The sequence below is a fragment of the Typopeltis vanoorti genome, chromosome 13, assembly GCF_054136105.1.
Source record: "Typopeltis vanoorti isolate ZY-2024b chromosome 13, IOZ_Tvanoo_1.0, whole genome shotgun sequence".
In the NCBI taxonomy this organism is placed as follows: domain Eukaryota; kingdom Metazoa; phylum Arthropoda; class Arachnida; order Uropygi; family Thelyphonidae; genus Typopeltis; species Typopeltis vanoorti.
This window is the reverse complement of record NC_143561.1, coordinates 54,732,027-54,757,526: the sequence shown is the minus strand read 5'-3', so window position 1 is coordinate 54,757,526 and position 25,500 is coordinate 54,732,027. Positions and strand designations below refer to the sequence as shown.

Genomic DNA, 25,500 nt, shown 5'->3' with positions numbered 1-25,500 from the left:
TGTGTCCTCTAAACTTTAACTCTTTGTCCACCATTATCTCCAAGTCCCTAGCCTCATAAATTTCCTGCAAACCAAAACCATCAATATGATATACCATTGGTCGATTGGTAGAGCCTCTGCTACTAATGGCTCAGGCTAAAAGTTAAGCAAGCTTGAGCGTGGTTAGTAGTTGGAACGGATACAATCTTTCGATGCTGTTGGCACACTCTCTCCCTCGATGAGTCTTTGGACTCTCTGGAAGTGTCAAATAATAATAATAATAATAATATGCAACCTTTTCAACCTGAAGTGCATAACCTTACATTTTGCAATATTAAATTGACAATCATTATCCTTTGTCCACAATGTCAATTTATTTAAATCATCTTGCAGGATATCTACATCACCTTTATACAACTCAAATACAACTATTGCTCTCATCAGTTTTGTCATCAGCAAACAAATGAACATCCTCTCTTAAATATTTCCCTATGTCACTGATATACAAATTAAAGGCATCACGTTGGAGGCTTAATGGAATAATATATACAGCACTCAGAAGGGATTAAAACTGATTTTTAATGCTTCCAAGATTTCGTCTCAGTTACTGAGATATCTTTAGGGATTACAAAAAAACTTATGTAACACACACTCAAATACAACACAATACTAAGTGAAACATGTAGGTGACTCTAAATGCCACAGTCATCCTTAATGCCATGGAATATATCAAAAAATGGAGGTTATCCTCTGAGATCATGCTACCTACATCCCACTAGAACATGATCCCACAAAAACACAAGTTAAAAAAATTTAAAAAACTTACTTGGTATCTTCCTGGCCGCTGTGCATTACAAAAAAAACTCAAGCTTTTCAGTCTCCCCACTCCCGAATATATGGTTTACCAAAAATCCACAAACCTAATTCCCCTCTAAGACCTATAGTAGATGCCACTGATGCACCATGTTACAAACTGTCAAAGCAACAGGCTAACTCTCTGATCCTCCTCACTGGACTTACCACATCCTATATAAAATCTCTACCCATTTTAAAACCCTGATTTTTGACATCACCCTCACTGTGTTTCCTTCTGATATCTTGGAAGAACAAAATTTACAAACAGAAGGAACCGCTATGGGTTTTCCCTTCTTGCCAATTTTTACATGGAAAATTTTGAAAAATGAGCCATAGACTCAGCCCCTCTCAAACCTTTATCTGGCTAAGATATGTAGATAATGTGTTCTCTATTTGGCCTCATGGCCTAGACATATTAGACTCTTTCCTCAGTCATCTCACAGCCTACATCCAAGAATCCAGTTTATGATGGAAAAGGAAAATAACAAGTTTACCCTTCCTAGACACCTTAGTAACAAAATTTCTCTCAACAATATGGTATCATTAACTCAAACCAAAAGAGCTCATAACTTTTGTTCCAGTGGAACTGCCCTTTTAACCAAACTCAACCACATACACAACACCTTCCTTTCCAATGGCTACAGCAATTACAGAATTTAAAAAAAATAATCAGTTCCTCTCCCATTCTCTGGCCATCTCTTCAGAAGGATTTCAGAAATTCCATTACCATACTCTACATCCGTGGCCCATCATAAAAAATAGCCAGGTCCTTAAAAAAAAAAGTACAACCTCCACACAGCATTTAAGCCTACCTTAAACTTGCTACCCTTATCAGTTCCACCTGCTCCCTCCCCCTCTTTCAGTGCCTGGAGTTTATAAAGTACCCTGTTCCTGCAAGCTGGCTTACTTTGGACAGATAGGTAGATCAGCAACCATCAGCTTAGAAGAACACAAATCATACATCCGCAATCACAACTATGGTCAATCTGGCCTTGCAGACCATGTTTTGGATGCAACCCACAGGATCTCCTGGGGAAAAACCATCATAGTAAATTCAAAAATGAAAGACTATCCGCTTTAAAAATAATGAGGGATTTATTATCCCCTTAACTTAAAATGAAAGACTATTTTTAGAATCTGCAGAGGCACTCAGAAATCACTGAATTTAAATAAATACTGTTGCATAAAACTTCCCAAAATTTGGGAAACATTAATTACCAGAGACCCCACTTTACATCCTAGGCCACCCACAAATTTCCATAGAGGGTGCACCACCTAGATAGGACTTTAGAGTCACCCATGTGTTTCACTTATTGTGTGTGTGTTGTATTTGAGGGTGTGTTACATTAGTTTTTTTGTAATCCCCGAAGATGCTTCCAATATTTCGTCTCAGTGACTGAGACGAAATATTGGAAGCATTAAAAATCAGTTTTAATCCTTTCCGAGTGCCGTATATATTCCATTAAACCTCCAACATGATCTCCTCACAGCACTGAAGCCTCAACACACACAAATTAAAGAGTGGTGACCCTAGTACTGAAACCTGAGGTATTTCACCAGTCGCCATCATTCTCCTAGACTCCACTCCGCCATATACTACTCTCTGGTGTCTGTCTGTCAGCCATTCCCCTATCCATGCTAAATTTTGTAACCTACAAACCTTCAACTCAAAGTGCATAACCTTGCATTTTGAAACATTAAATTGACAATCATTATCCTTTGTCCACAACAAAGTTTATAACAGTTTAAAGTTTAAAAGCCTATAACAAAATTTCGCATGGAAAGGGAGTGGCTGATGGACAAACATCAGAGAGTAGTATATGGTGGAGTGGAATCTAGGAGAATGATGGTGACTATTGAAGTATCCAAGGTTTGGTACTAGGGCCACTAATCTTTAATTTGTATATCAATGACATAGAGAAAGATTTAAGAGGGTATATTCAGTGTTTGCTGATGATGCAAAACTGGGAAGAGCAATTTCAGCAGGCCTTCTCTTTTCAAATTCCACAGAAGCTGCTATAAGCAATATCTATAACAAATCAGTTATAACCTCCCCCCCCACACACACAAAACACCCTTTATCTTTTCTTAACCAGGTTTTCCTCCAAGTTTCCTATCCAAAAGAATGCCCATTTTCTCAACTTATGTCACCTTATACCAAGTAAGATGACCTTTGAGACATTGCCTCTCCCTATTCCAAGGCCAGACTACGATTTCCACTCTCCTGATCTAAACTTCTGATCTGAGTAATCTATAAAAATTATTCTTACTAAAATTAGTCTTTATTCTCCATTCCATTCAAAATTCCTGCCCATTATCCAAATTCATAGTTTAACAACAAGCACACTAAGGCAGGCCTCTAGCCTCCTCCTCAGCCTACATATATGCAGCAAATGCAAAACAATTGTCAACAAATCCAAACCCAAAAACTCATCTCCTGTATAAATGGAATGGTCCCTTGCAAAGAGCAGTGTGTGCAAATTCTCATCTGTGTTTCTACCTCTCTATCTAGATTTTTTAAGATTCTCCTGGTGTATTTCTAGTGAAAAATTCAGTGCTTTATCCTAAACAATTATAAAATAATTACATAAAGATGAGTGACAAATAAAAGCAACGGTATCATGTGGGACTGAGTGAGGACCAAGTGGACCAATCACAGGCTGCGGCACACTCATTCCACATGCTCATTGCCTGAGTGAGTAAGTGTATGACTTTGACAAGCTGGCCATAAGCTAAACAATGTTTGTGCCTCTTGCAACACCATATTACTCACTTGAAACTAGTATTTTGGGAAAAGTGGATTTATTTTAACAATGCACAACTAAAAGGTTCATCACACTTCCTCTGGAATCTGTCTGTACTTTGCCAAGGGAGGTAGTACACCTCAGTTTGGGAACCCCTGCTCTAGGATCTTTACACTGCTATCCTGGCATCAAACGCCTGTTATCACTTTTCTCTACTCCTGTTTAAGTGACAACCACTTTAGATTAGCTTTACTCACACACACACACATTCAGGAGTGTTAATGTCAAGATGCTTCCTAATATCTTCATTTTTATAATTTGTTCTGCTATTGAATGCAATCTGCTTATTCTGAACTTTTCTCGAACTCTCATAGCTGTGGTTTCTAGTCTGTGATCAATTATTTTTAACCCAGTTCTCAGATCCCATAAACTGAAATCAATTTAAACATTAACTTGTATACAGCTAATTTAGTTTGACTAATTTTGCTCTTATTTCATATAAATTTATTCAGTTGAGGCCCACGCAGCAATGCCAGCTCTGCTTATTCTCTTGTCTATTTCCATATTTAATTTGCAATCTTCACAAAAAATTACAAATAGTTGAAATGCATTACTTGTTCTAAAAGTCCTCCACTCAGGATGTAGCTGATGTTTGCAATGTCCCTGCTTATTTTTATTTATTTATTTTACAGCCTGTCATTTTATTACTAATTTTCATGTCAAATTTGTTACCAATTATTCAATTTAGGTGTACATCATGTGCAAAAAGTAAAGAGATGAGATTAGCATCTCCAATTTTGATATCAGGCCTAATGGCCCTTTCTTTCATAATGTGATCCATACAGATGATGAACAGTGAAGATAGTGCACCCTTGTCTCACACCTGATTTTGGATCAAACCATCTTCCTGTACCTCCTTCAATTCTAACTGCTAACTTACAACTCAAATAAAATAGCACCATGTAGTCTATAGACTACATGGTGCTATTTACAATAAATAAAACACATTTGTAGAAGAGAAACTTTTCTGAGTCTCTCTTCTACAATATGCCTTTTTCAGATCGTTGTTATATTTCCATGCTTTCTCATCTATTTGTCTTAATATTAAAATAAGATTCTGACATATATTTCGCCTGAACTTAACTTGTTCTTCTCCAAGTCTCTCTTCTATACTACAAGAGTTCTATTCCAATCATCCAGAATTCAATCTTCCACCATGTCTTCTGAATTATGCAGTGGAGTGCAGCCATTGTCGTTTCACTTATATTTCCATATTTAAGTATTTCTGATCAAATATCATCTACTCCAGTCGCCTTCTACCTTTAGTATTGATATGTACTCCTGATTATATGCCTCTTGAATATTTTCAATCATCATTCTGTCACTTCTTGTTTCATTTAGCAGTGTTTCCAAGTAATTAGTCCAGATATAAATGCCTCTGTAACACAACTGGAAGAACAACGGGACATTGCATTGCACCCTTGGAATGGAAAAAAGTTGAGTTTGATTCTGGCCATGATGAGAGGAATCTTTATTGGGATTTTTTTCAAATGGAGGTGAGTTAGCCAATCTCACACAAAGATGGCAGGGTTTTTTTCTCCTAGAAACTCAGGTTTTTACCAGGTGAATTTAAAAAATACTGTTGTGGTGATAGTAGTAACTGGAGGATTAAATAGGGAAGATGAGCAAGTTTCTGGAGTGCTTTCCTACAATGGGTTCTTGGAAGTGTCACAGCATAATAATAACGAGAATATCTTCAGTTTATGTTACCTTTATCATTTGATTTCTTATATGGTACTCTTTCCTCCATTTCTAAGCTTTTTCAAATAGCCTCCAGAACATTTTGCCACCTTCCTGATATTCATCTTCTATATGCTTAGTCTTCCCATGACTTAGTTACTTTTACAAATTGCTACACTTCCTTATTTCCTCATTATTCCCTCAGAGCACATGCTAATTTACTTGCTGATAACTTGTGATATGCTTTCTTCTTTCCCATGATGGGCTCTTTGTGTCCAGTTTGACTTTCTGCTTTTCTTTTTTTTTTTGTTTTTTTTTTGCAGACTATGTCTTCACCACATTCCTCTCTGGCTCAACTGATCAATATTTTTTTTCAGTCTGCCCAAGTAAGGTTGATTTTTGATTGTCATATTCCAAACTCTGGGTCTACACTTCACCAGTAAAAACTATTTTAAAAAGTTTTGTTCATATTTTTCTTTAAAATAAGAAATTTATTTTTATTCTGCTCAAAACTAAATGGTGATTACTTACTGTTTCAAATTCTTTGTATACTCCTGTGTCCAGAACCCATCATCAATTCTCTGATATGCACCCTTTAAGGAGTATTCAGGCTACTCTGACAGCACTAAAATTAAGTTTACATTATTGTTAATCTCCTATTGACAATTTACCTCTGAATTAGTCTATTGCTTGTCAGCACTCCAATATTGTTGTGTAACATTTTGTTCTTCTAAGGCACCTTTGCCTGAATCAATTCACCTAGACCTCAGACTTCCTACAGGGCATTTTCCAGAAATCTTGGCATCAAACACCTATTTCGCTAACCTTTCTTCTTCTATCTGTTTAAGTGCTATATCACCTGATATTAGTTCTGCTAACATATTTATGAATTTATGAACATATTTATGAATTTTGAATTTATGAACTCAAACAATGTTTGAGTTCATAAATTCAAAAATAGGAATTCATAAATTCCTTCCTAACGTCTTCATTTTTAATATGATTCTGTCATTGATGCCATCTGTTCAGGCCCTTAATTTTTCTCAGAACTCACATCTATGGTATCTAATATTTGATTTAGTGCTTTAATTCTTACCCAACTATCAAATTCATAAGTTAAAACTCATTTGAATACTGTCTTGTATACCTCTAGTTTAGTGTTTTGCCTAATTTCTCCCTTATTCCACATAAATTGATTTCTAAATTTAATTTGCCACTAAAAACTTAATTTCACTAAAAACTGTGTCTAAATAGGTGAAATATTTTACTCCTTTAGATTCTCTATTAATAATGCAGCCGAAGTTTTCTATGTTTTGCCTATTTTCATAGTTTTGGTTTCTTTATTGCATATTTTCATGCCAAATTTATTATAGCCACTATTTAATTTAGTTAAGAGAATCCTGGAGACTTACACTGAATATATTTAGGAGTACCACATCATTTACATAAAGCAAAGCACTAAGTTTGATATCTCCAATTCTAATAACAAGTTTAATGCCATATTCTTTCATAATGTGATCCATACAGATGATGAATAAGAGTGGAGATAATGTGCATAATGTGTCTTACCCCTGATTTTACATCAAACCATTTTCTTGTATTTCCTTTAATTCAAACTGCTAACTTACAACTTAAATATAGACTATGTATTGCTCTGTATAATGTTCCATTTACCCTAATATAATTGTAGTGTTTTGAGCAACTTTCCTCTGGGCACTATGTCATATTAGCATTATTAAGGTGTTAATGTCCCCCCCCCGCAAAACAAAAAGTTTATCACTCCTAAGAAACATGCAGAAATAAGCAGTGTTTTGAAATGGATGAATGTATCTATAAAACTTATTAAATGACCTATTACTTCTTAATTTCATCTTTCTTAATGATGTTACTATGCTGGAAAAAAAATTGTTATAAAATTAAAAAAAAAAAAAAAAATTAAATTTGCAGCACAATAATTATTCTTGATGACATTTCAGCAATTAAAAACAAACTAAACATCAACAAACATGAACCAATCTTTATTCAACATATTAGTATTAGTTGGCATAACCCAAGATCACAGGGCTATTGTCATCTGTTATTGTCTTTCTCTCTCTCTCTCTCTCTGCAGCTGATTTGTTCAGTTTTGAAGGAACAAACCTGCTACATCCAAATGAGCCCATCTAACTCACTTTCAATTGAAAATCTTATAAATGTCCTGCCAATCTTAGAAGGGATTTGAATGTAGGGTTTTCCAAATGAAGGAAAATGTCCTTGTAATTGCATTATAGAGATGTGCCCAAGATATGGGCATACTTATTCTATGATGCAACTGATCATATCCTAACCTGCAATCAAGATTGCACTAGTACTGATATACAGCTATGAACAATACTGCTATTATTATTATTTTACCTTTCTATCTAGTGATTGCTGTCTTTTATTCCTGATGCCAGTATGATATTAGCAAAATAATGCTAATAAGTAAATTTATTTTAATTCAGTTCCCAATTAGCAAAGTTTCCATTAAACTATAATATTGTTTAATTTCAGTTGTCATGTTTACAAGCTTGCAAATGACAACATAAATCATTATACAATTAGTCAGTAATAAGGTTTATTATGTAAATAGATCTTTAGAAGTTTCTAAAGCCTCTTCTCCCTTTCCTACTAGGTTGTCAACAAAGATTTTGTATCAAAAGAATCTTGAATAAAAACAAGTGTATTCTATGTAGGTGTTAGAGCTGGGCTCTTTAGAGTGGTAAACGAGTGGCATAAGCTGCCAGAGTCTGTTGTGGGTGCTATGACGGTGAGTGAGTTCAAGGCAAGGTATGATAGATACTGTGAGAATGTCATATAGTTGTGTGGACATGATGTTTAGTCCCTCGATGAGTCTAAGGACTCCCTGGAGTTGCCCGTAATAATAATAATAATGTATTTTAAGGTATAGAATTAAAGATAGACCTTTTCTTCTAGCATGTCAGTAAATGACAATGGAGTTGGATAAGGGAAATGGCTACTCAGTGATATTGCTAGACTTTGCAAAACACATTTGACAAGATTCCACACAGAACTTTATTGCATAAATTGAAGTTATGGAGGAGTTGAGTCCAGGAGAAGCCAAGTGACCACCACAGAGCTCAGTACTTGGCCCTCTGTTTATTTCATATATCAATGATATAGGAAATGGCTTGACAGGAAACATTCAGTTGTTTGCTGACGGTGTTAAACTGGGAAGAGCAAAGCTAAATGAAGGTGATGCAGAGATCCTGCAGGAAGACAAACAGACTAGCAGTATGGGTAAAGGTAAATGGCTGCCAGTTTAATGTGGCCAAGTGTAAGGTGATGCACTGTAAAATTTTATTTTTTTCTCTTTATTTAAGGTTTTATTGTTCTCAAGTTTTAATGATTATTTCTTAGACTGGACCAATTTAAAGAAAATCTTGCTTACCTTATATTTAGTCCTCTATACCGAACTGAATGTGCTGTCTCACAAAGCTTACCTACACTACGATGTTATTTTCCTCTAGCTTAATTTGCATTCCCACCCCTATCTTCCTGCTCTTGCCCTTTGTTCCTATCACACATGTAGCAGACTTTAAATATAGTTATCACCGGCTACATGATTGGGGTTTATTCAATTTCTCACTCTCTCCAGTCTGGCAAATTACGACTGTGCCAGTCAGACTAAGTGAGGAATCGAAAAATGAATCAAAGGCAATATCTAGTCAAATTTCTCTTATCCATATAGCAAGTTGTGGCAATATCTAATTAACACATAAGTTTGAAATTTTTTTGAGATAGTGCACCAGCAATGATCAGATCCGAATGTTGTTCAACAAAGCATTTATTCTAACTAGAATAATTGTAATTACATACTAGACAAGTAATGGAAAATAATTATTTCTCCCAGCATAGCTAACTTGAGAAAAAATACAATGCACAATAAAACATTACTCAGTATTTTACAAAATTAGGACAGACTCTTGCTTAAGAATTACATCCAGTTAAACATATTCGCAATCCAAGAACATCGATATGATGTGGTTACTCACAGTCTTTTCTTTATAAACAGTCCTTTACCACGAACAAAGTTTTCATATCTCGTATCTTTGCCTTTCTGAATATTTCTTTCTTTAACTTGGACGTTTCAGTACACTAAATACCGTCGCAGTTGTCGTGGCCCAAGCAGCAAACGATATCCTTCCTTCTTTTTCCTTTCTTCCTCGGCTGGCAATTGCTGTTGTTTACACTAGTAGGTAACTGGGGAGACTATGATTTCACCTTCGATGTTTATCATCAGATGCTGGTCAGCTGTACTGCGGGATACATCGGAAGACGTGCCTTGGGAACTCCCTGGAGAACTTCAAGGAGATGGACTGTTGACAAAACTCCAATGAAAAATCATGAGTGTACTCTCAGGGTCAAGAGGTACGAGCTACAAAACTTCCAGCCAAGAGCTCCTAATCATCTCAACTTCTTCTCCCTTTTCTCTTGACTCAGCCCCTTAAAAATCCTCCTCGTTTCGACTCCGAAGTTTCCACAATCACCCTCCGGCACGATGACATCACAGTGTTCTCTTCTGCCGAAAGTCTTTGTTCTGGTGCCTAAATGTTCGCAAGTTGTTGTGAACCCTTCCTTTTCGATGTGCTTATCTTATTTTTTCTTTTATCTGGCCAGCTTAATATTCTTATTTTTATTTTTTTTTTTTGCTGACTCGCTATACTAATAAGGCATAATCTCTTTCCTCTATTTTTAAATACTAAGGTAATATTAAATACATTACACAAAGTATTTAATTCATATTTAAAAAAAAAAACATCGTATTTTCTATAATATTTTGATTTGACACCCTTGTAAAACCAAGATCGATAACTAAATTAACTTACTGTGCAAGATTTTACAGCACTTTAGGAACAGATCAGAAGCTGTGTACTATATTGATGAAACTGAACACTGATGAGGCCAGGGACTCGGCTGTGACTGGGAATTGAAGTTTAGAGAGCACATTGTAAAGTACCCAAAACAGCACATCAAATTATTTGGCTATTGAAAAGCGCACCAACAAGCAGGGACAGTCTCATTGTTCTCCTATATAAATAAGGCTTTAACAACATTACATCTGGACTCCAGGATTCCATGGTGATAGGTTGTAGAGAGGATCCAGAGGTGAGTGACAAAGATCGTAGTGAGTCTATGAATGCTCCTTATGATAACAGATTGATGGTTTGTAGGTTTCAAAATTAGCTGATAGATGAAAAAAGAGGAGATATGATAGAAGTATTTAAGTTATTAAAGCGGTTTTATAGGATTGACAATGAAGACTTTTTCAGTACATGGCTAGAAGAGAGAGAACAAGGGATCAACAGAGAAAATTGTGTAAAAGTGTGTGTGGTTAGCAAGGATGCTAGGACTAGATTTTTTGCTTAGAGGGCGAATGGGTAGAATGGATTGCCTAAGGGTTGTGGGGATGCTTCATGCTTCAGTGAATGAGTTTAAGGAGATATTTGACAGGTATTGTGTGAATGATGGCTGGTGATGAAGCTATAATCTCTACTAAACAAGTTTTTCTGAGTTCTTTAATCTGTCACAAGAGGTTGTGACATGTTAAAGAAGTAAAAAAAAAAAAAAAAAAAAAATTCAATGGGATACATAAAATATGATATCCCGCACTTGAAAATGAGATCATAAGGATATGTGGAATATATATTGAAGAGTTCAGAGAATAAACAGGATAAGAGTGAAATGGATATGCAACCTTTTTAAGCAAAAGATCCATAAGAAGAAGATTTATATGTGGAAAGAATATCGTGAGAATAAGAGTGAGAGGTTTATGAAATATACAAAGTGCAAGCCAGAAAAGTAATGAGTATTGCGTGGAAAGCTAAATTGGAGTATGAAAAGAAATTGGCTATGTGCAATCCAAAAGAATTTTACTGTTATGGCACAAGCAAAGAAAGAATGAATGTGGAAGAATAGCTTTACTGAATGTACATGGTATTCTAGCGTTGGAAGCTAATGAGATTATTCAATTAATTAGTGCTTGCTTTGCTAAGATATATCAACCAAGTGTATGAAACATGGCACACACACACTGTTACTACTACTACATTGGATGAAGAGTTAGAGGTTGAAGAGCTGCTGCATAACCTGGATAAGAATTTGGCAATAGGAAGATGGAATGTTAGCATATATGCTAAAAGAATGTTCAGCTGAACTGACTAGGCCTTTGACATCTTTGTGTAACTTGAGTCTCAGCTCAGGAATGATACCACAAGAATGAAAGGAATGTATCATAGTTCCATTGTACAAAGATGGTGCAAACAACTGATGTATCTAACTGCTGACCTATCGGTATTCTATGGTGTGGTGGTGGTGAAAATTTTAGAAAAGTTGATAAGAATTTGCATACAGAAATTGGTAGAAAAGCTATACTCTGCAAGGAACAGCATGGGTTTATTAAAGGGAGGTCATGTTTTAGCAATATGTTTGTATTTTATAACAATATTATGGCTGAGTTGGATAAAAGAAATGGATGTGCTATGATAATGTCGGATTTTACTATGGCATTCGATAGGATACCACGTGAAAGGTTGTTGCATAAACTGGAGATTATGAGATTGAAATATGAACTCTTGACTTGGATAAGTGGATGGTTGACAGATATATCAAAAACTGTTATGCGGTGGGTGTGAATCTGCCAGATTTAAGGTGACCACAGGGTTCAGAATTTGGGCCATTGTTGTTCAATCTATACATTAATGACATTAGAAAGGGTCTAACAGGAGATATGTAATTGTTTGTCAATGATGCGAAGATAAGCAGGGTAAATGATAATGGCAATCAGCTTAATGTTAGTAAGTGCACAGTTACGTACTTTGGCATGAGATTTCCAGTGGCATATTATATTAGCTGGGTTATGCAACAACAAACTGATGAGGCTAGGGGATCTTGGTGTAATGGTGGATAGGTATTTGAAGTTCGAAGGTGACGTTGCAAAAGTTGCAAATACAACTCAGAGGATAATTGTGATTGTAGTGAACCTTGACATGTAAGGATAAGGAAGTCATTTTGCCTTTTAGAAGATCTTAATATGACCATGCCTGGACTAACTATTGTGTATGCAGATGGTCTCATAGGTTCCAAGCTTTCCACAGCTTCTTTCCAACAAAGAAGCTGTGGAAAGGGTGCAAAGAAGAGTTGCGAAGATTATATCAGGATTATGGGATTTAGATAATGAGGATAGATTGCAAGTATATGGATTACAGGTTTTGGTTAACAGGAGAAAGAGGAGTGATATGACAAAGGCCTATAAACAGGACGGAGTGGACAGGAGGAGATATGATAGAGACCTACAAGTTGGTAAGGGGTTGTTATAGGATCAATGCTGGAGAAGTTCTACACAAAATAGTGGGAGATAGGGGGAGAACCAGAGGTCATCCGTGGAAACCGTAAAAAGAGGTGTGAGTAGGGGAGTGAGAGGCAGGTTTTTCTCATGCAGAGTTGTAAATGATTGGAATGCCTTGCCTGAGAGTGTGGTGTCTGCAAGGAGTTTGAGTATGTTTAAGACATAGTATGATGAGCTGTGTGTGTGTGTGTGTGTGTGTGTGTGTGTGTGTGTGTGTGTGTGTGTGTGTGTGTGTGTGTGTGATAAAAGGACCTCCCAGATGAGTCTTTGACTCCTTGAGGTAATAATAATATAAACTAATGTCAATGAATTTAAGGGAAGCTGGTTTGAGTAAGTATAGTCTCCTTGAGTCCTTGGAGGTCTCAGATGATAATAATAATAACAATTTGTCAATATCCAAGAAAGTTATGGATATGGACAAATCCATATCCATAACTGACTTCTAATTAGCAAGACTGATCATATATGCTTTACCTGGAGGTGACAAGTGTCTATAATTCTCTCTTAAAGTTAACTGCTAGCCTGATTAGCTAATGTATCCAACCAACAGACTACAGGCTGAAATTTTGCTATAGGTATGAACGTTTATAATTGGTTTTAGACGGAAGATGAATTTCATCACCCTACTTATTGAGGGCCTGAAGCAGATTGAAAAGGTTCCATATTTGGTCTCTAGAACAGAGTTTCCATTTTTGTATTTCATTTTTTTTTTTTTTTACAAAAGATATAAAATTAATAAAAAAAAAAAGTTGAAAATAATCCTTAGCCCATCCATAGTACAAACATGCTATTGGTTTATAGAAACCTTTTGTGAGGTGGGACACATTTTCAATTTGCAAAGGAAGGATAAGAGCATGAGAAAGCAATATTTGAAAAAAACAGTAGAATGTTGAAATCAGGATCAGGAAAATAAATCAGCTAGAAGTTAAAGAGATGTGTAATTTCATTAAGCAGGAGCTACAAAAGAAATGTTATTGAGGGGAAAATAATGTGAAATATGATCAACAAGCTTATAAACAACAGAAAGCATTAACAAAAAATTGCAACTAGCTTAACAAGGCTGGCAAAATTGGATTATGAGGAAATGAGCTGAGAGTAGGCCAGTGGAAAATCCAGAGTTCTTTGCTGTGGTGAATAAAAGAATGGTCAGGAGAGACAATGAATATAAATGCTAGGGGATAGACAAGAGTAGAATAGTTAAATTACTGAATGATCACTTTGCAAAGATGCATCATTCAGGTGGTAATAATACAATACTAGTAGACTGGATGGGATATAGTCCACAAGTTTTGAGCATGCACAATAGAATAGTGCCTCAGACTGTGGCAAAGGCACTATCTGGCATTGTCTCACACCAAAGTATTAGAGTTTTACCTCCCCAAAATTTTTTCATCTGGTAAATCAGGCAAACTGGCCAGAAAAACATACACAATTAATAAACATAATGCCTAGTCTTAATGCCTACTTTGCATGAAATTCCAAACAACCTAATCCAATCCCTCAGGTGCCATTTGTCTCAGTTCCAGCAAGGACCTGAGAGAATACAAACTGGGCAAAATAGTTCTATTGCATGAAAGATGTTCCAAGATAAAGATAGCAAATTATAGAACTCTTAGTATCCGTGAAGTTGGGATTAAGGTTTAGAAAAATTAGGTTTAGAAAAGTTGGCTAAGGCCAGAATTCAGGAATGTGTAGATGGGAATATGATACACTATTGAGGGAGGGCATATACAATTTTGTGAAGGGAAGATCTTACTTTAATAATTTATTCTAACAGAATGACAGTCATGTTGGATAAAGGAAATGGCTACACTATATTATTGGGCTTTGCAAAGGCTATCACATGATAATCACTTAAGTAGAGCAAATGGAAAGGGATATGAACTGGTGACACAAATGAGAGGAAGAATTATTATTATTATTCCACGATGCCACCAAGGACTTATTGTGGGAGGTCACTCTATTCCACTACACGCATCTTACTGGCTCCCCCACTACTTAATTCAACAATTGAATACAATGTGATCTACTACCTATCACCACCAACAATAGTGTTTTTGATATGTAAATTGGGTGTGTTCTCATGGCCAATTTACATGTATGTGGGATGAAAAAACCTACTGCCTCCTCATGAGATCAACAAACTCATGGCAAACAGATATCAAAAGGTCATGTATGGTGGAGCAAAATTAAGAAGGTAAGTGAAGAGTGGTGTGCCTTGTAACATCAACGATCACTTGTGCTTGGTCCGCTATTTAATTTGCACCTTAAATATACTGGATGCAATTGGAAGGGTAATATGCAGTTACCTACTGATAATGCTAAATTGGGGAGAGCAATATTAAATAAAATTGATGTAGATAGAGTCTATAGAACATAAATAAACTAAGCAATCATTTTTTTTTTTTTTTTTTTTTTAGAGATAAAGGACAGCTATTGTCAGTTTAATGTGGAAATGTTTTGCACTTTAAGCTGAGAAAAAATTGCAAGCTGCATATTATACTGATGCCACTGCAGTGTTAAAAAATTACAAGTGCAGGGATTATTTTTGGGGGGGGGAGTGGGAAGAACAGTGGACAGACAGTTGAAGTTCAGAAGACACACTGAAAATGCAGAAAAAAAAACGAATTTAAGAAATGCTGACAAGAAGGGATAAGAACATTATTAGTTCTCTTTATAAGGCCTTGATATAAAAATTCTTGTACTACAGTGCACAAATTTGCTTGCCTGGACTTCTTGATTTGAGGAAGTGATGGAAATTCAGAGGCAAGTGATAAGGATGGTGTCAGGTCTGTGGAATTGATAGGAAGAATGAAGGATGTAATAATAAAAAAAATTATTAAAGGGATTATTAAAGATGGAGGAGAAATTAGTCGATATATGACAAAAGGGGAAGAAGCAACTATTCACTCTTGTAAGTTAAGTAAAAGTGTAGTTTACAAGGATATGATCACAAGTTTTTTCTTGGAATGCTGAATAGTGGAATTGGTTGGCAAAACTGAGTGTGAATACACCGGAGAGGTATGATAGACATCGTATGCATAATAATTAATGTGACCTCCTATGACAAGCCAACACTATTGAGATGCCCAATTTTGCATATACATGTAAGTATGGTAATGTAAAAATGTAAGTCTAAAATCTTACCCATTAAGCAGCACTTGAAAAGTGCATCTGTCATATCACATGCTCTCGTGGGCATGTCTGAAATTTTGATACTGACTGATAAATTTCCTTTCAGCAGTTAAAATATAACTAATTTCGATGTACTGACATCTTAAGGTCAAATTTACACTATTTTTAATAAAGAAAAATATAAAACTTGTCTGGCATCAAGGTACACTATTTTGGTACCTTCGTTTTTTGATTCAAGTATCATGCCCTGGTTGTGACGTTTTTCTCAAGGACCTCTATTTCTTCTCTTCTATCTCGAAGTGGAAAGAATACCCCGAAACACATTTCTCTTGAAGGTTAAAAATCTAACCATATACCTCTCTGTTTATCATACTGTCGTCTTAGATATCATAATCAAAGTAATTACTTGGTCATTGGTATAAAACAACATTATATTTCTTACCCTGAGTCGAGAAAGGATAACTCCCATTTTTAAACAGGTTATTTACAGGATCACTAAACAAAAATGACAAATACTTGCAAACTTTCACAGTTGAAGACAAACGCCCGGCTGTGAAAACTTAACTTAAAATATAAATAAATCAAAATAAGTCTTTTTTCTCCCTAATTATCTTTCCATCTCACTATTACAATTTTTTTCCCCATTCATTATTTATGATTCAAATTAACTGTAACTTGGTTATCAAGAATCAAACATAATAAATAGCAACCCAATACACAGTAACTTCAAGTTTCGGGCATAAGACACCGCAGGAAATCGGCTTTGCAAAAAAAATTTCCCCAGGTACGCCCTCTGTCAAATGAAAATGTTACCGGATACTGTATTTTTAAGAGTCAAAAATATTATAACACGTTTGATGAAAAAGCGCATGTCACAAAATATTTGAGAAGTGGTTTTAGAATAAATCTGGTGGTTACAAAACCTACTGTAATGGTTTTTCATGATTGAAAGAGTAGTACCAAACGAACAGTTATAAAGGAACAGTAGTAATCTCTAGTCGTTTGCAGGCTTCTTTTATAAAAAAAACTTTATAAAAGAAAAAAAATCCACCAACGCATTTATCTCGCAAAAGGCAAAGAGAAGCCGTTTTAGCCTTAACTAAAGTTTTGATGATCGATGGGCAGTTAATCCTTACCTTTAGCCATCACGGAAAACCAGCTCAAGGCTATCAGAGATTTCATAGATATCCATGGAAGAGATTATGAAAAACAACTTCCATCATCTTGTGGTTCCTAATCCAAACACTGTATATTATTATCCGAAATAATGACTTCTGTTGAGTTTGTTGATTTTCTTGAGTAGTGGAGTTAAAAACTTGAGTTTCAGTTTCGAATTTTTAATTATAAAAAAAAAAAAAAAGGTCGTGACAGTCCTTATAGTCACTACTAGAATCGAATATATGAAGATCTGTCTTCTGGTAGTATAGTTCAATGAAGCAAACTCCATTTCCACAAGGCTACATAGCACCTTCAAAGAAAAAAAAAATCAGAAAATCGAAACCGGAATAGTTCATTCATGAAAAATACGAAAAAAAAAGTGCCTCATAATAGTAATAATAATAGTTGGCTGAGTGGTTAGCACATTCGAAGTCCATTTAACAAGCTAAAGGCTTGAATCTCCAAAGATATAACGTTTGTGGCTGTATTAGGTGAGAAATCACTGTCCTCCAGCTTGTCAGAGTCAACTGAAAAGACCATATTTGGTCTCTAGAGTAGGGTTTCAGGATTATGTTAAAAATAAAATTAATTAATTAATTAATGATAATTAATTCAAAATATAAAAAATCCTAAGCACATCCCACTTGAAATATATTATAGGTTTACAGCATTTTATAGGTAAGAGTCACATAAAAAAAGTAACAATAACAATGCAAAAGAAGTCTTTTGCTATAAATAATATCGAAGCTAAAACAGTTTTTACACAAAAAGGTGATGATATTGATGATCGATTGAAATGCAATGCAAAAATACAACACCACTAACGAGGGCGGTCTGAAACGTTCTCGGCCTCGACCATAGATGGCAACACTATCAGAAGATTTTTTAAAGTTGGTACATCTGTCATAAGCATTTATGTGAAATTGCAAGTCATTCTATCAAGTAGTTTGTTTTTTACAACTGTCTGAAGCAAAAGTGTTGTCTGTATCCCTTGAAATGGATAAAATCGAGTATAGTGCGGTTATAAAATTCTTTGTAAAAGAAGGTTTAACGCCAAAAGAAATTCATTCAAAGTTCATAAAAGTTTATGGGCACTCTTCTTCTTTGTTTTTGACAATTAAGAAATGGGCTGTCGAGTTTAAACGTGGGCTTACCAACCTTGGAGATTATCCGCATGAAGGACGTCCAAAAAGTGTAACAACACCAGAAATCATTGGTCGAGTGCACGATATGGTATTGGATGACCGGTGAGTCAAAGTTCTGAGACTATAGGCATTTCAAAAGAACGTGTATTGTATATATTGCATGAAGAATTGCAAATGAAAAAGCTTTGCGCAAGATGGGTGCCATGCTTGCTCAGAGAAGATCAAAAACGGACTTGCATGAAAATCTCTGAACAGTGCTTGGAACGTTTTAATAAGGATAAAACTGATTTTGTTCGTCGATTTATTACTATGGATGAGATGTCGATTCACTTGCACACCAGAATCCAAACAGCAGTCAAAACAGTGGACAGAAGCCAATTCAGCGCCAAAGAAGACAAAGTCGGTTCCATCAGTAGGAAAGGTCATGGCATCGGTGTTTAAGGATGCTAAAGGCATTTTGTTTATTAATTATCTTGAAAATGATAAAACGATAGCTGAAAATATTATTTAGTTCTTTTAACCAGACTAGATGAAAAAATTCGTGAGAAAAGACTCAGTTTGCAGAAGGAAAAAAAATCATCTTTCATCGGGACAATGCGCCTGCCCACAAGTGTGTTTTGGCAACGGAAAAATTAACGGATCTCCACTAAATTGTTGAAACATCCACCCTATTTCCCAGATTTGGCTCCCTCTGACTTCTGTCTCTTCCCAAAACTAAAACTCTTCTTCGCTGGTCAGCGTTTTTCTTCGAATCAAGCGGTGATTGCAGCTGTAGAGAGTATTTTGCAGATCTTACTGAGAACTACTGCAGGGACGGGATAATGGCGCTAGATCATCGCTGGTATAAATGTATTAGTCTTAAGGGAGATTATGTTGAAAAATAAAAAAAATTGGAAATTATAGATTCGTTTTTTCATTGTTAGTCCGAGAACGTTTCAGACCACCCTCGTAAAAGTATTCATGTATATAAGAGTAGATTGGAAAGTGAGTTTTTCTAAGTTTTTAACTTACAGATCTGCACATTTCCTCATCTACTTCCCATTAACAGTACTTTTGTATACACAAATGATGAATAAAAACTTTACATTTTCTACATTAAATTTTATATAACAAATACTATACTAAAGGGGAGCCTGTGTAGGTCAGTAGAAGTGGCGGTTGCACTCTACGACGACGCTTGACAACACGAAGAAATACTTAGATTCAAATCTAGTCGCCGACGATACTACCTTTTCTAAGCCTTTTCTCGACATGTCCCAAGTTAGTCTATCTCTGGTACGTGCATGCGGGTTTTTTTTTTCCCCAAGGAAACTCAGGTTTTCCGTCCCGTAACCTCAAGAAAATCGGCCTGCAGTCAAACCCACACTATTTTCAGACATTAAAAATATTGTGTTAGGAGCCATGAGATGGCGCCACTTGTTAGCCATCTTCTTCACTGCGTACCAATTAGATACCATTGACGTTACTGACAGGATGGGTGAAGCACAAGTGCTTTTCATATTCCCCTTTATCTGTAATGAGAGTTATTTGGGAATGGGAGATTTGTGAGCAATTAAGCTCGCCCTCTGAGGGCAGTAGTGTTAGCTATGATCAGTTGAGAGAAGAATAGCCTTCGGTCTTTTGTGTTTGTAGTAATCAGTCTCATTGTAATTGACAGCTTGCACGATTAGTGGGTTTGAATGTGAACTTGACTTCACGAAGAATTTTTCTGCAAGATCACGAAGAAGAGAGGAGATGTATGGAGTGCCGGTTTCTCGGTGAATTTGTGAATTTCTGATGAACCACGGTGCATCCAGGATCATCCTAAGGCATTTGTTTTGGATTCTCTGTAATTTTGAAATGTTTGATCTTGAAGTGTGACTCCATGCTGGTGAGGCGTAGGTAATGACTGGACGTATTACCATCCGGTAAAGAAGCAATTTATTATGTAGGTTCAATTTGCTCTTGCGGTTGATCAATGGGTAGAGCTGAGCTATGACTTTGGAAGATTTGGAGCAAATGAGATTGATGTGTTTGTTGAAAAGGAGTTTCTTATCCATCAATACCCCAAGATATTTGGTCTCTGAATGCCATGGGATATTTTGACCAGAGAGTAGGATGTCTTCTTTGTTGCAGATCTTTCTTCTTGAAAACATCATGGCTGAGCTTTTGAGGGGGTTTACTTGAATTCTCCAGTTGGTGAACCAGTTTGCTAGCTCATTGATACTTCCTTGGAGTCTAGTGATTGCTAGGTGAGGGGTGAGCGATTTAGCTAGAAAAGCGGTGTCGTCGGCATAAAGAGCCATAGTAGTTTTTGGGTTGAGAGGAATATCTGCCATGTAAGTTGTGAAAAGTATTGGGGCCAGAAGAGAACCTTGGGGTTCTCCCGCCAGGATTTTGCGCCTTGAAGAAACAATTCCGTTGAGTTTTACTTGCATGTATCTTTCATAGATATATGAATATATGAGTTTCACTAGTTTAATTGGGATATTGTTTTCAATTAGTTTGAAGATAAGGCCTTGATGCCAGACCTTATCAAAGGCCTTGGCAACATCCAAAAATATAGCAGCAGTATGAAGGTGCCAGTTAAATCCATGAGTGATATGTTCTGTTAGTCGGTGAATTTGTACCAATTAGATAGTGATAGCCTTGGGCCAGCTACCTCTGATTGGCCACTTGTGGAGATTGAACTGGCCACTCAGTCTCTAAAAGTAAGATAGGGCTAAAACAGCCATATCCACTCCCTATATGGGGAAAAAAGGAGTAAACTGATTTTTTGATACTATATTAAAAAGAGTACCCACACTTTTCTTGAAATTATGGGCTTTCTATTGATTTACAGTAATATAAAATAAGATATTATATAGGGTTGGTGAGATGGATAGGAGGATGGTTGAAGGAGAGATACCAGAGATTGGTTTATTCAGGAGTGGAGTCTAAAAGACGGCTTGTGACTAGTGGAGTGTCACAGGGCTCTGTTCTTGGACCACTGCTTTTCAATTTGTTCATCAATGATATAGGAAAGGATTTGAGAGGAAGTGTTCACTTGTTTGCTATGATGCAAAGTTGGGTAGAGCAATTATGAGTGCACAGGATGTCAAAATTTTACAGGATGATTTGGATAGTTTGGAGGACTAGGCTAGGAAAAATGGATGTCAATTTAATGTGCCAAAGTGTAAGGTTATGCACTTTGGGGTGAAAAGAATAGCAGCAGTATATCGCATTGGTGGAACCGTACTTCAGGAGATTGATGAGGCCAGGGATTTGGGAGTGTTGGTGGATAGGGAATTGAAGTTTAGGGGGACCATTGCAAAAGTGACTAAAACAGCCCACCAAATCACTTGGCTTCTGAAAAATACTTTAACATGCAGAGACGAACAAGTTGTTGTTCCTCTGTATTGAGCCTTGATGAGACCCCATCTGGACTTCTGTGCCCAGTTATGGGCACCAGGGTTTCTTCGAGATGGGGAGGAAGCGGAGAGGATCCAGTGACGAGTGACCAAGATGATAGCAGGTCTGTGGAATGAACCTTATGAGAATAGGTTGAAGATTTGTGGGTTGCAGAAATCCGTCGATAGGCGAAGGAGGGGTGATATGATTGACACATTCAAATTACTGAAGGGCTTCTATAAGATTGATCCAGAAGATATTTTTGAAAATATGACTGGTGGTGGGAGGACTAGGGGCCGTAAATGGAAGCTGGGCAAGAGCGTGGTTGACAAGGGTGTTAGAGCTAGGTGTTTTTTACTTAGAGAGTAGTGAATGAGTGGAATAAGCTTCCAGAGTCTGTTGTGGGTGCTAGGACCGTGAATGAGTTCAAGGCAAGGTATGATAGATACTGTGTGAATGTCGAATAGTTGTTCTTGACATGATGTTAGGGCCTCCCTCGATGAGTCTGTCGACTCATTGGAGTTGCCCGGAATAATAATAATAATAATAATAATAATAATAATAATAATAATAATAATAATAATAATAATAATAATAATAATAATAATTATTATTATTATTATTATATTTTTGAATTATTATTATTATTATTATTATTATTATTATTATTATTATTATTATTATTATTATTATTATTATTATTATTATTATTCTGCATTATGTTTCAAATCAGTGCCTATGTGGCTCAGTTGAAGTGGCATGTGCCACTTAAACATCACTAAATCACCCGAAGAAAGAGCGACGTAAGTTAAATTCTAGTTGCTGACTAGAGGAACTTTTACTTAGCCTTTTTTTCGACTGGTTCCCTAGTTAGTCGATCTCCAGCAGGGGCAAGCAGCTTTTTTCTCCTAGAAACTGGCGTCTTTCGTCTCGTAAATTCAAGAAAATCGACCGTAGTTCTCATGCCATTTTCAGACAGAAAACATAGTGTTAGGATTAGAGACCACGAGATGGCAGCAGTTGTCAGTCACCTCTCTTCACCGGAAGTCGTGTATAATTAGTGATAGTCTTGGACCGGACCAGCTATCTCTGATTGGCTACTGGTAAAAAATGAACTGCCCACTCAGTCTCCAAAAGTTAGATAGGACTAAAACAGTCTTGCTTACTCCCTATACGATGTTTCAAATCATATAGGGATTAAGTTGGTTAGTTGGAGAATTCTTTCAATAATGTGAATAAGTATATGCACTGTTCCTTTAGTTGTCCAGGAAGTAAAACCATGACAGGTGTCAGGATTTTATTATTACTTTTTCAGACAGTAACATATCCTGTTAGAGTTAGGTACCAAGGGTCGCAACACTTGTTAGTCAGTTTCTTCAGTGTGGGGCCGCTTATAACTAGTGATAGTCATGAGCGATCTCCATCTTTCTCTGGTTACCGGTGGATATTGAATTGCCCAATCCGCCACCAAAAGCTAGATAGGTTAAAAGGCTTTGACTGCTCCCTATAAAAGGTGTTAACTGATTATTTATTAAAAAAATCAGCTAACGCCTTTTTATTCCCGTATAGGGAGTAGGCGAGGCCGTTTTAGCCCTATCTAACTTTTGGAGACTGAGCGGGCAGTTCAATCTCCACTGGTACCCAATCAGAGATAGCTGGCCGAAGGGTATCACTAATTAAGTGACCCTCAGTGAAGAGAATGGCCCATCAAGTACCGCCATCTCCTGGTCTCTAATTCTAACACGATATATTTAATGCCTGAAATAGTGTGGGTTCTATGGTCGATTTTTTTTGAATATTATGGGACGAAAAACCCGAGTTTCCTGGAAAAAAAACCCGCTTGCCCGTGCCAGAGATCGACTAACTCGGGAACCGGTTGAAAACAAGGCTTAGAAAAATTTTCTCTAGTCGCCGAATACACTTGAAACCAAGTCTTCCTTTGTGTGGTCAGGCGCCGTGGTGTGCAAACGCCACATCCACTCAGCTACATAGGCTCTGATTATTTATTATTATTATTTTTTAATTTATTTATTATTATTTTATTATATTAAACGAAGGTAAATGGGTGCCTGTATAGTGTTTTGGTATATGCAGTCATGATGCTCGATTTGCAGAAAAAAAAAAAAAAAGTCATAGGATCTACTGTGGGTGTCAACTAGCCACCGAAATTGGCCGGCCTTGATGTATTCACACGTCAATTATTACATGGATCAGGAGTGCTATGAATTTAATATAACATTTGGATACTACTAAAATAGATACAAAATTTATATTTTTGATGTATTTTATCCATGTTGCTGTTTGTGGATTAGAGGAATTTTTAGTCCCTTTCTTTAGCCTATTCCAGAGTTAGTCGATTTTTGGCAGAGGGAAGTAGGAATTTTTCTTCCCAGAGAGGCAAGTGCCTACCTCCATTACTCAGAAAAATCGAATAATAGTAATACCACTTAGGGTATTACTGTTAAAGACGACTCAATGTCTTCCATGTGACGAGAGTATGGTAGTCAAAAACCCACTATCGGCGAAAGTTAAGGGATCAGTTCTGCTACCTACCGATTTCCAAAAAGTAAATGTTAGTGAATATGGCCTTGTAATATGACACTTTTTTTAAATAAGAGGGTCATATTACAATGCCAAATTCACTAACTTACTGAATACATTAAACTTTATATCCACACCATATATATTTTTTTTTTAATGTTTAGCTTAAATAAAATGAAAGCATTGTGAATGTGAGCGAAATGGTTTAAACGCTATTTGACAACTTAATTCATCTCAAACAGAAAAATTCCAGTTATCAGATCAGAGTGGTTGGTTGAGTGGATAGTGTCTCTGCTCTTCAGTCCCCAATCCAGTGACTGTGGATTGGATTGGACTGTAGTAGATATTTCTGAATTGCTTTAAATGGAAGATGGCAACCATCCACCATTTTGAGAAAACCTTCCTTATTGGAGGTCTGAATAGAAAAAATAAAATAAAATAATAATAATAATAATACGTTTGCTCACTAGAGTGGTATTCCTGGATTTTATTTTTATTTATAATTATCATTCAAAGATTCTTCGTTTCAGATCTTTTCAACCAAATTGGAAAATTAACTTCAAAAGCTTTATGGAATGGTAATTCTTCGAAAGACAATTCAAAAAATCAGCTCATCGAATAACAATTTGCACGAATGTCCATTCATTCAATAACAATTAGAAAAGTATTAAAAAATAACTATTCATTGAACAGTAATTTATCGATAAAACAATTCATCGAATTAAAAACAAATATATCAATTCAAGGCCTGTGTAGCTCAATGGAAGTGGCGATCGCGTCCTCTGCGCTTGGTCGCTCAAAGTCAGACTTAAGTTCAAGTCTAGTCGCCGACTGAAGGAACTGTATCTAAACCTTTCTTCGACCGGCTCCCGAGTTAGTCGATCTCTGGCACGGTCAAGCGGATTTTTCCTCTCAGAAACTGGTTTTTTTTTTATCCCGTCAACTCAAGAAAATCGACCGTAGTACCCACATTATTTCAGACAGTAACATATCTTGTTAGCGTTAGGTACCAAGAGATGGCAGCACTTGTTTGCCAGCCTCTTCATTGGTGGCTGCTATAATTAGTGATAGACATAGGCCAGCTATCTCTGATTGGCTACTGGTGGAGATTAAACTGCCCACTTAGTCTACAAAAGCTAGATAGGGTATAAAGGCCTCACCTACTCCTTATAAGGGAATAAAAGGCGTTAGCTGATTTTTATTTATTTATTTTATATATATATATATATATATATATATCAATTCAACCTGTCGTGGGCTGGATTTATATTAGAGAGAGAGAGAGATTTCCATCTTTGATTAATCTTAAGAAAACATAAATGAATTCGACATCTGTTCAGAAACAATACATGTATTCAAAAGATATATTTCGGTGATTACACCACATTTTTTTATTATTCAGTTATATAAAACACTGAAATAATAGCTCCCGGCAAGTTTCGTAAAT

General features: G+C 36.2%; 1 protein-coding gene across 2 annotated transcripts in view; it reads right to left on the bottom strand.

Annotated features, from left to right (window-relative positions):
• Window positions 1-16,570, bottom strand: part of LOC150100164 (endoplasmic reticulum junction formation protein lunapark-A-like) — a 242,674-nt gene extending 226,104 nt beyond the window's left edge. For both annotated transcript variants that reach the window (XM_090402475.1, XM_090402476.1), the window contains exon 1: window positions 16,283-16,570. In XM_090402475.1, the coding sequence (XP_090258601.1) occupies window positions 16,283-16,309 (27 nt within the window). In that variant the 5' untranslated portion in view covers window positions 16,310-16,570. The remainder of the gene's footprint in view (window positions 1-16,282) is intronic.
• Window positions 16,571-25,500: the final 8,930 nt, after the last annotated feature.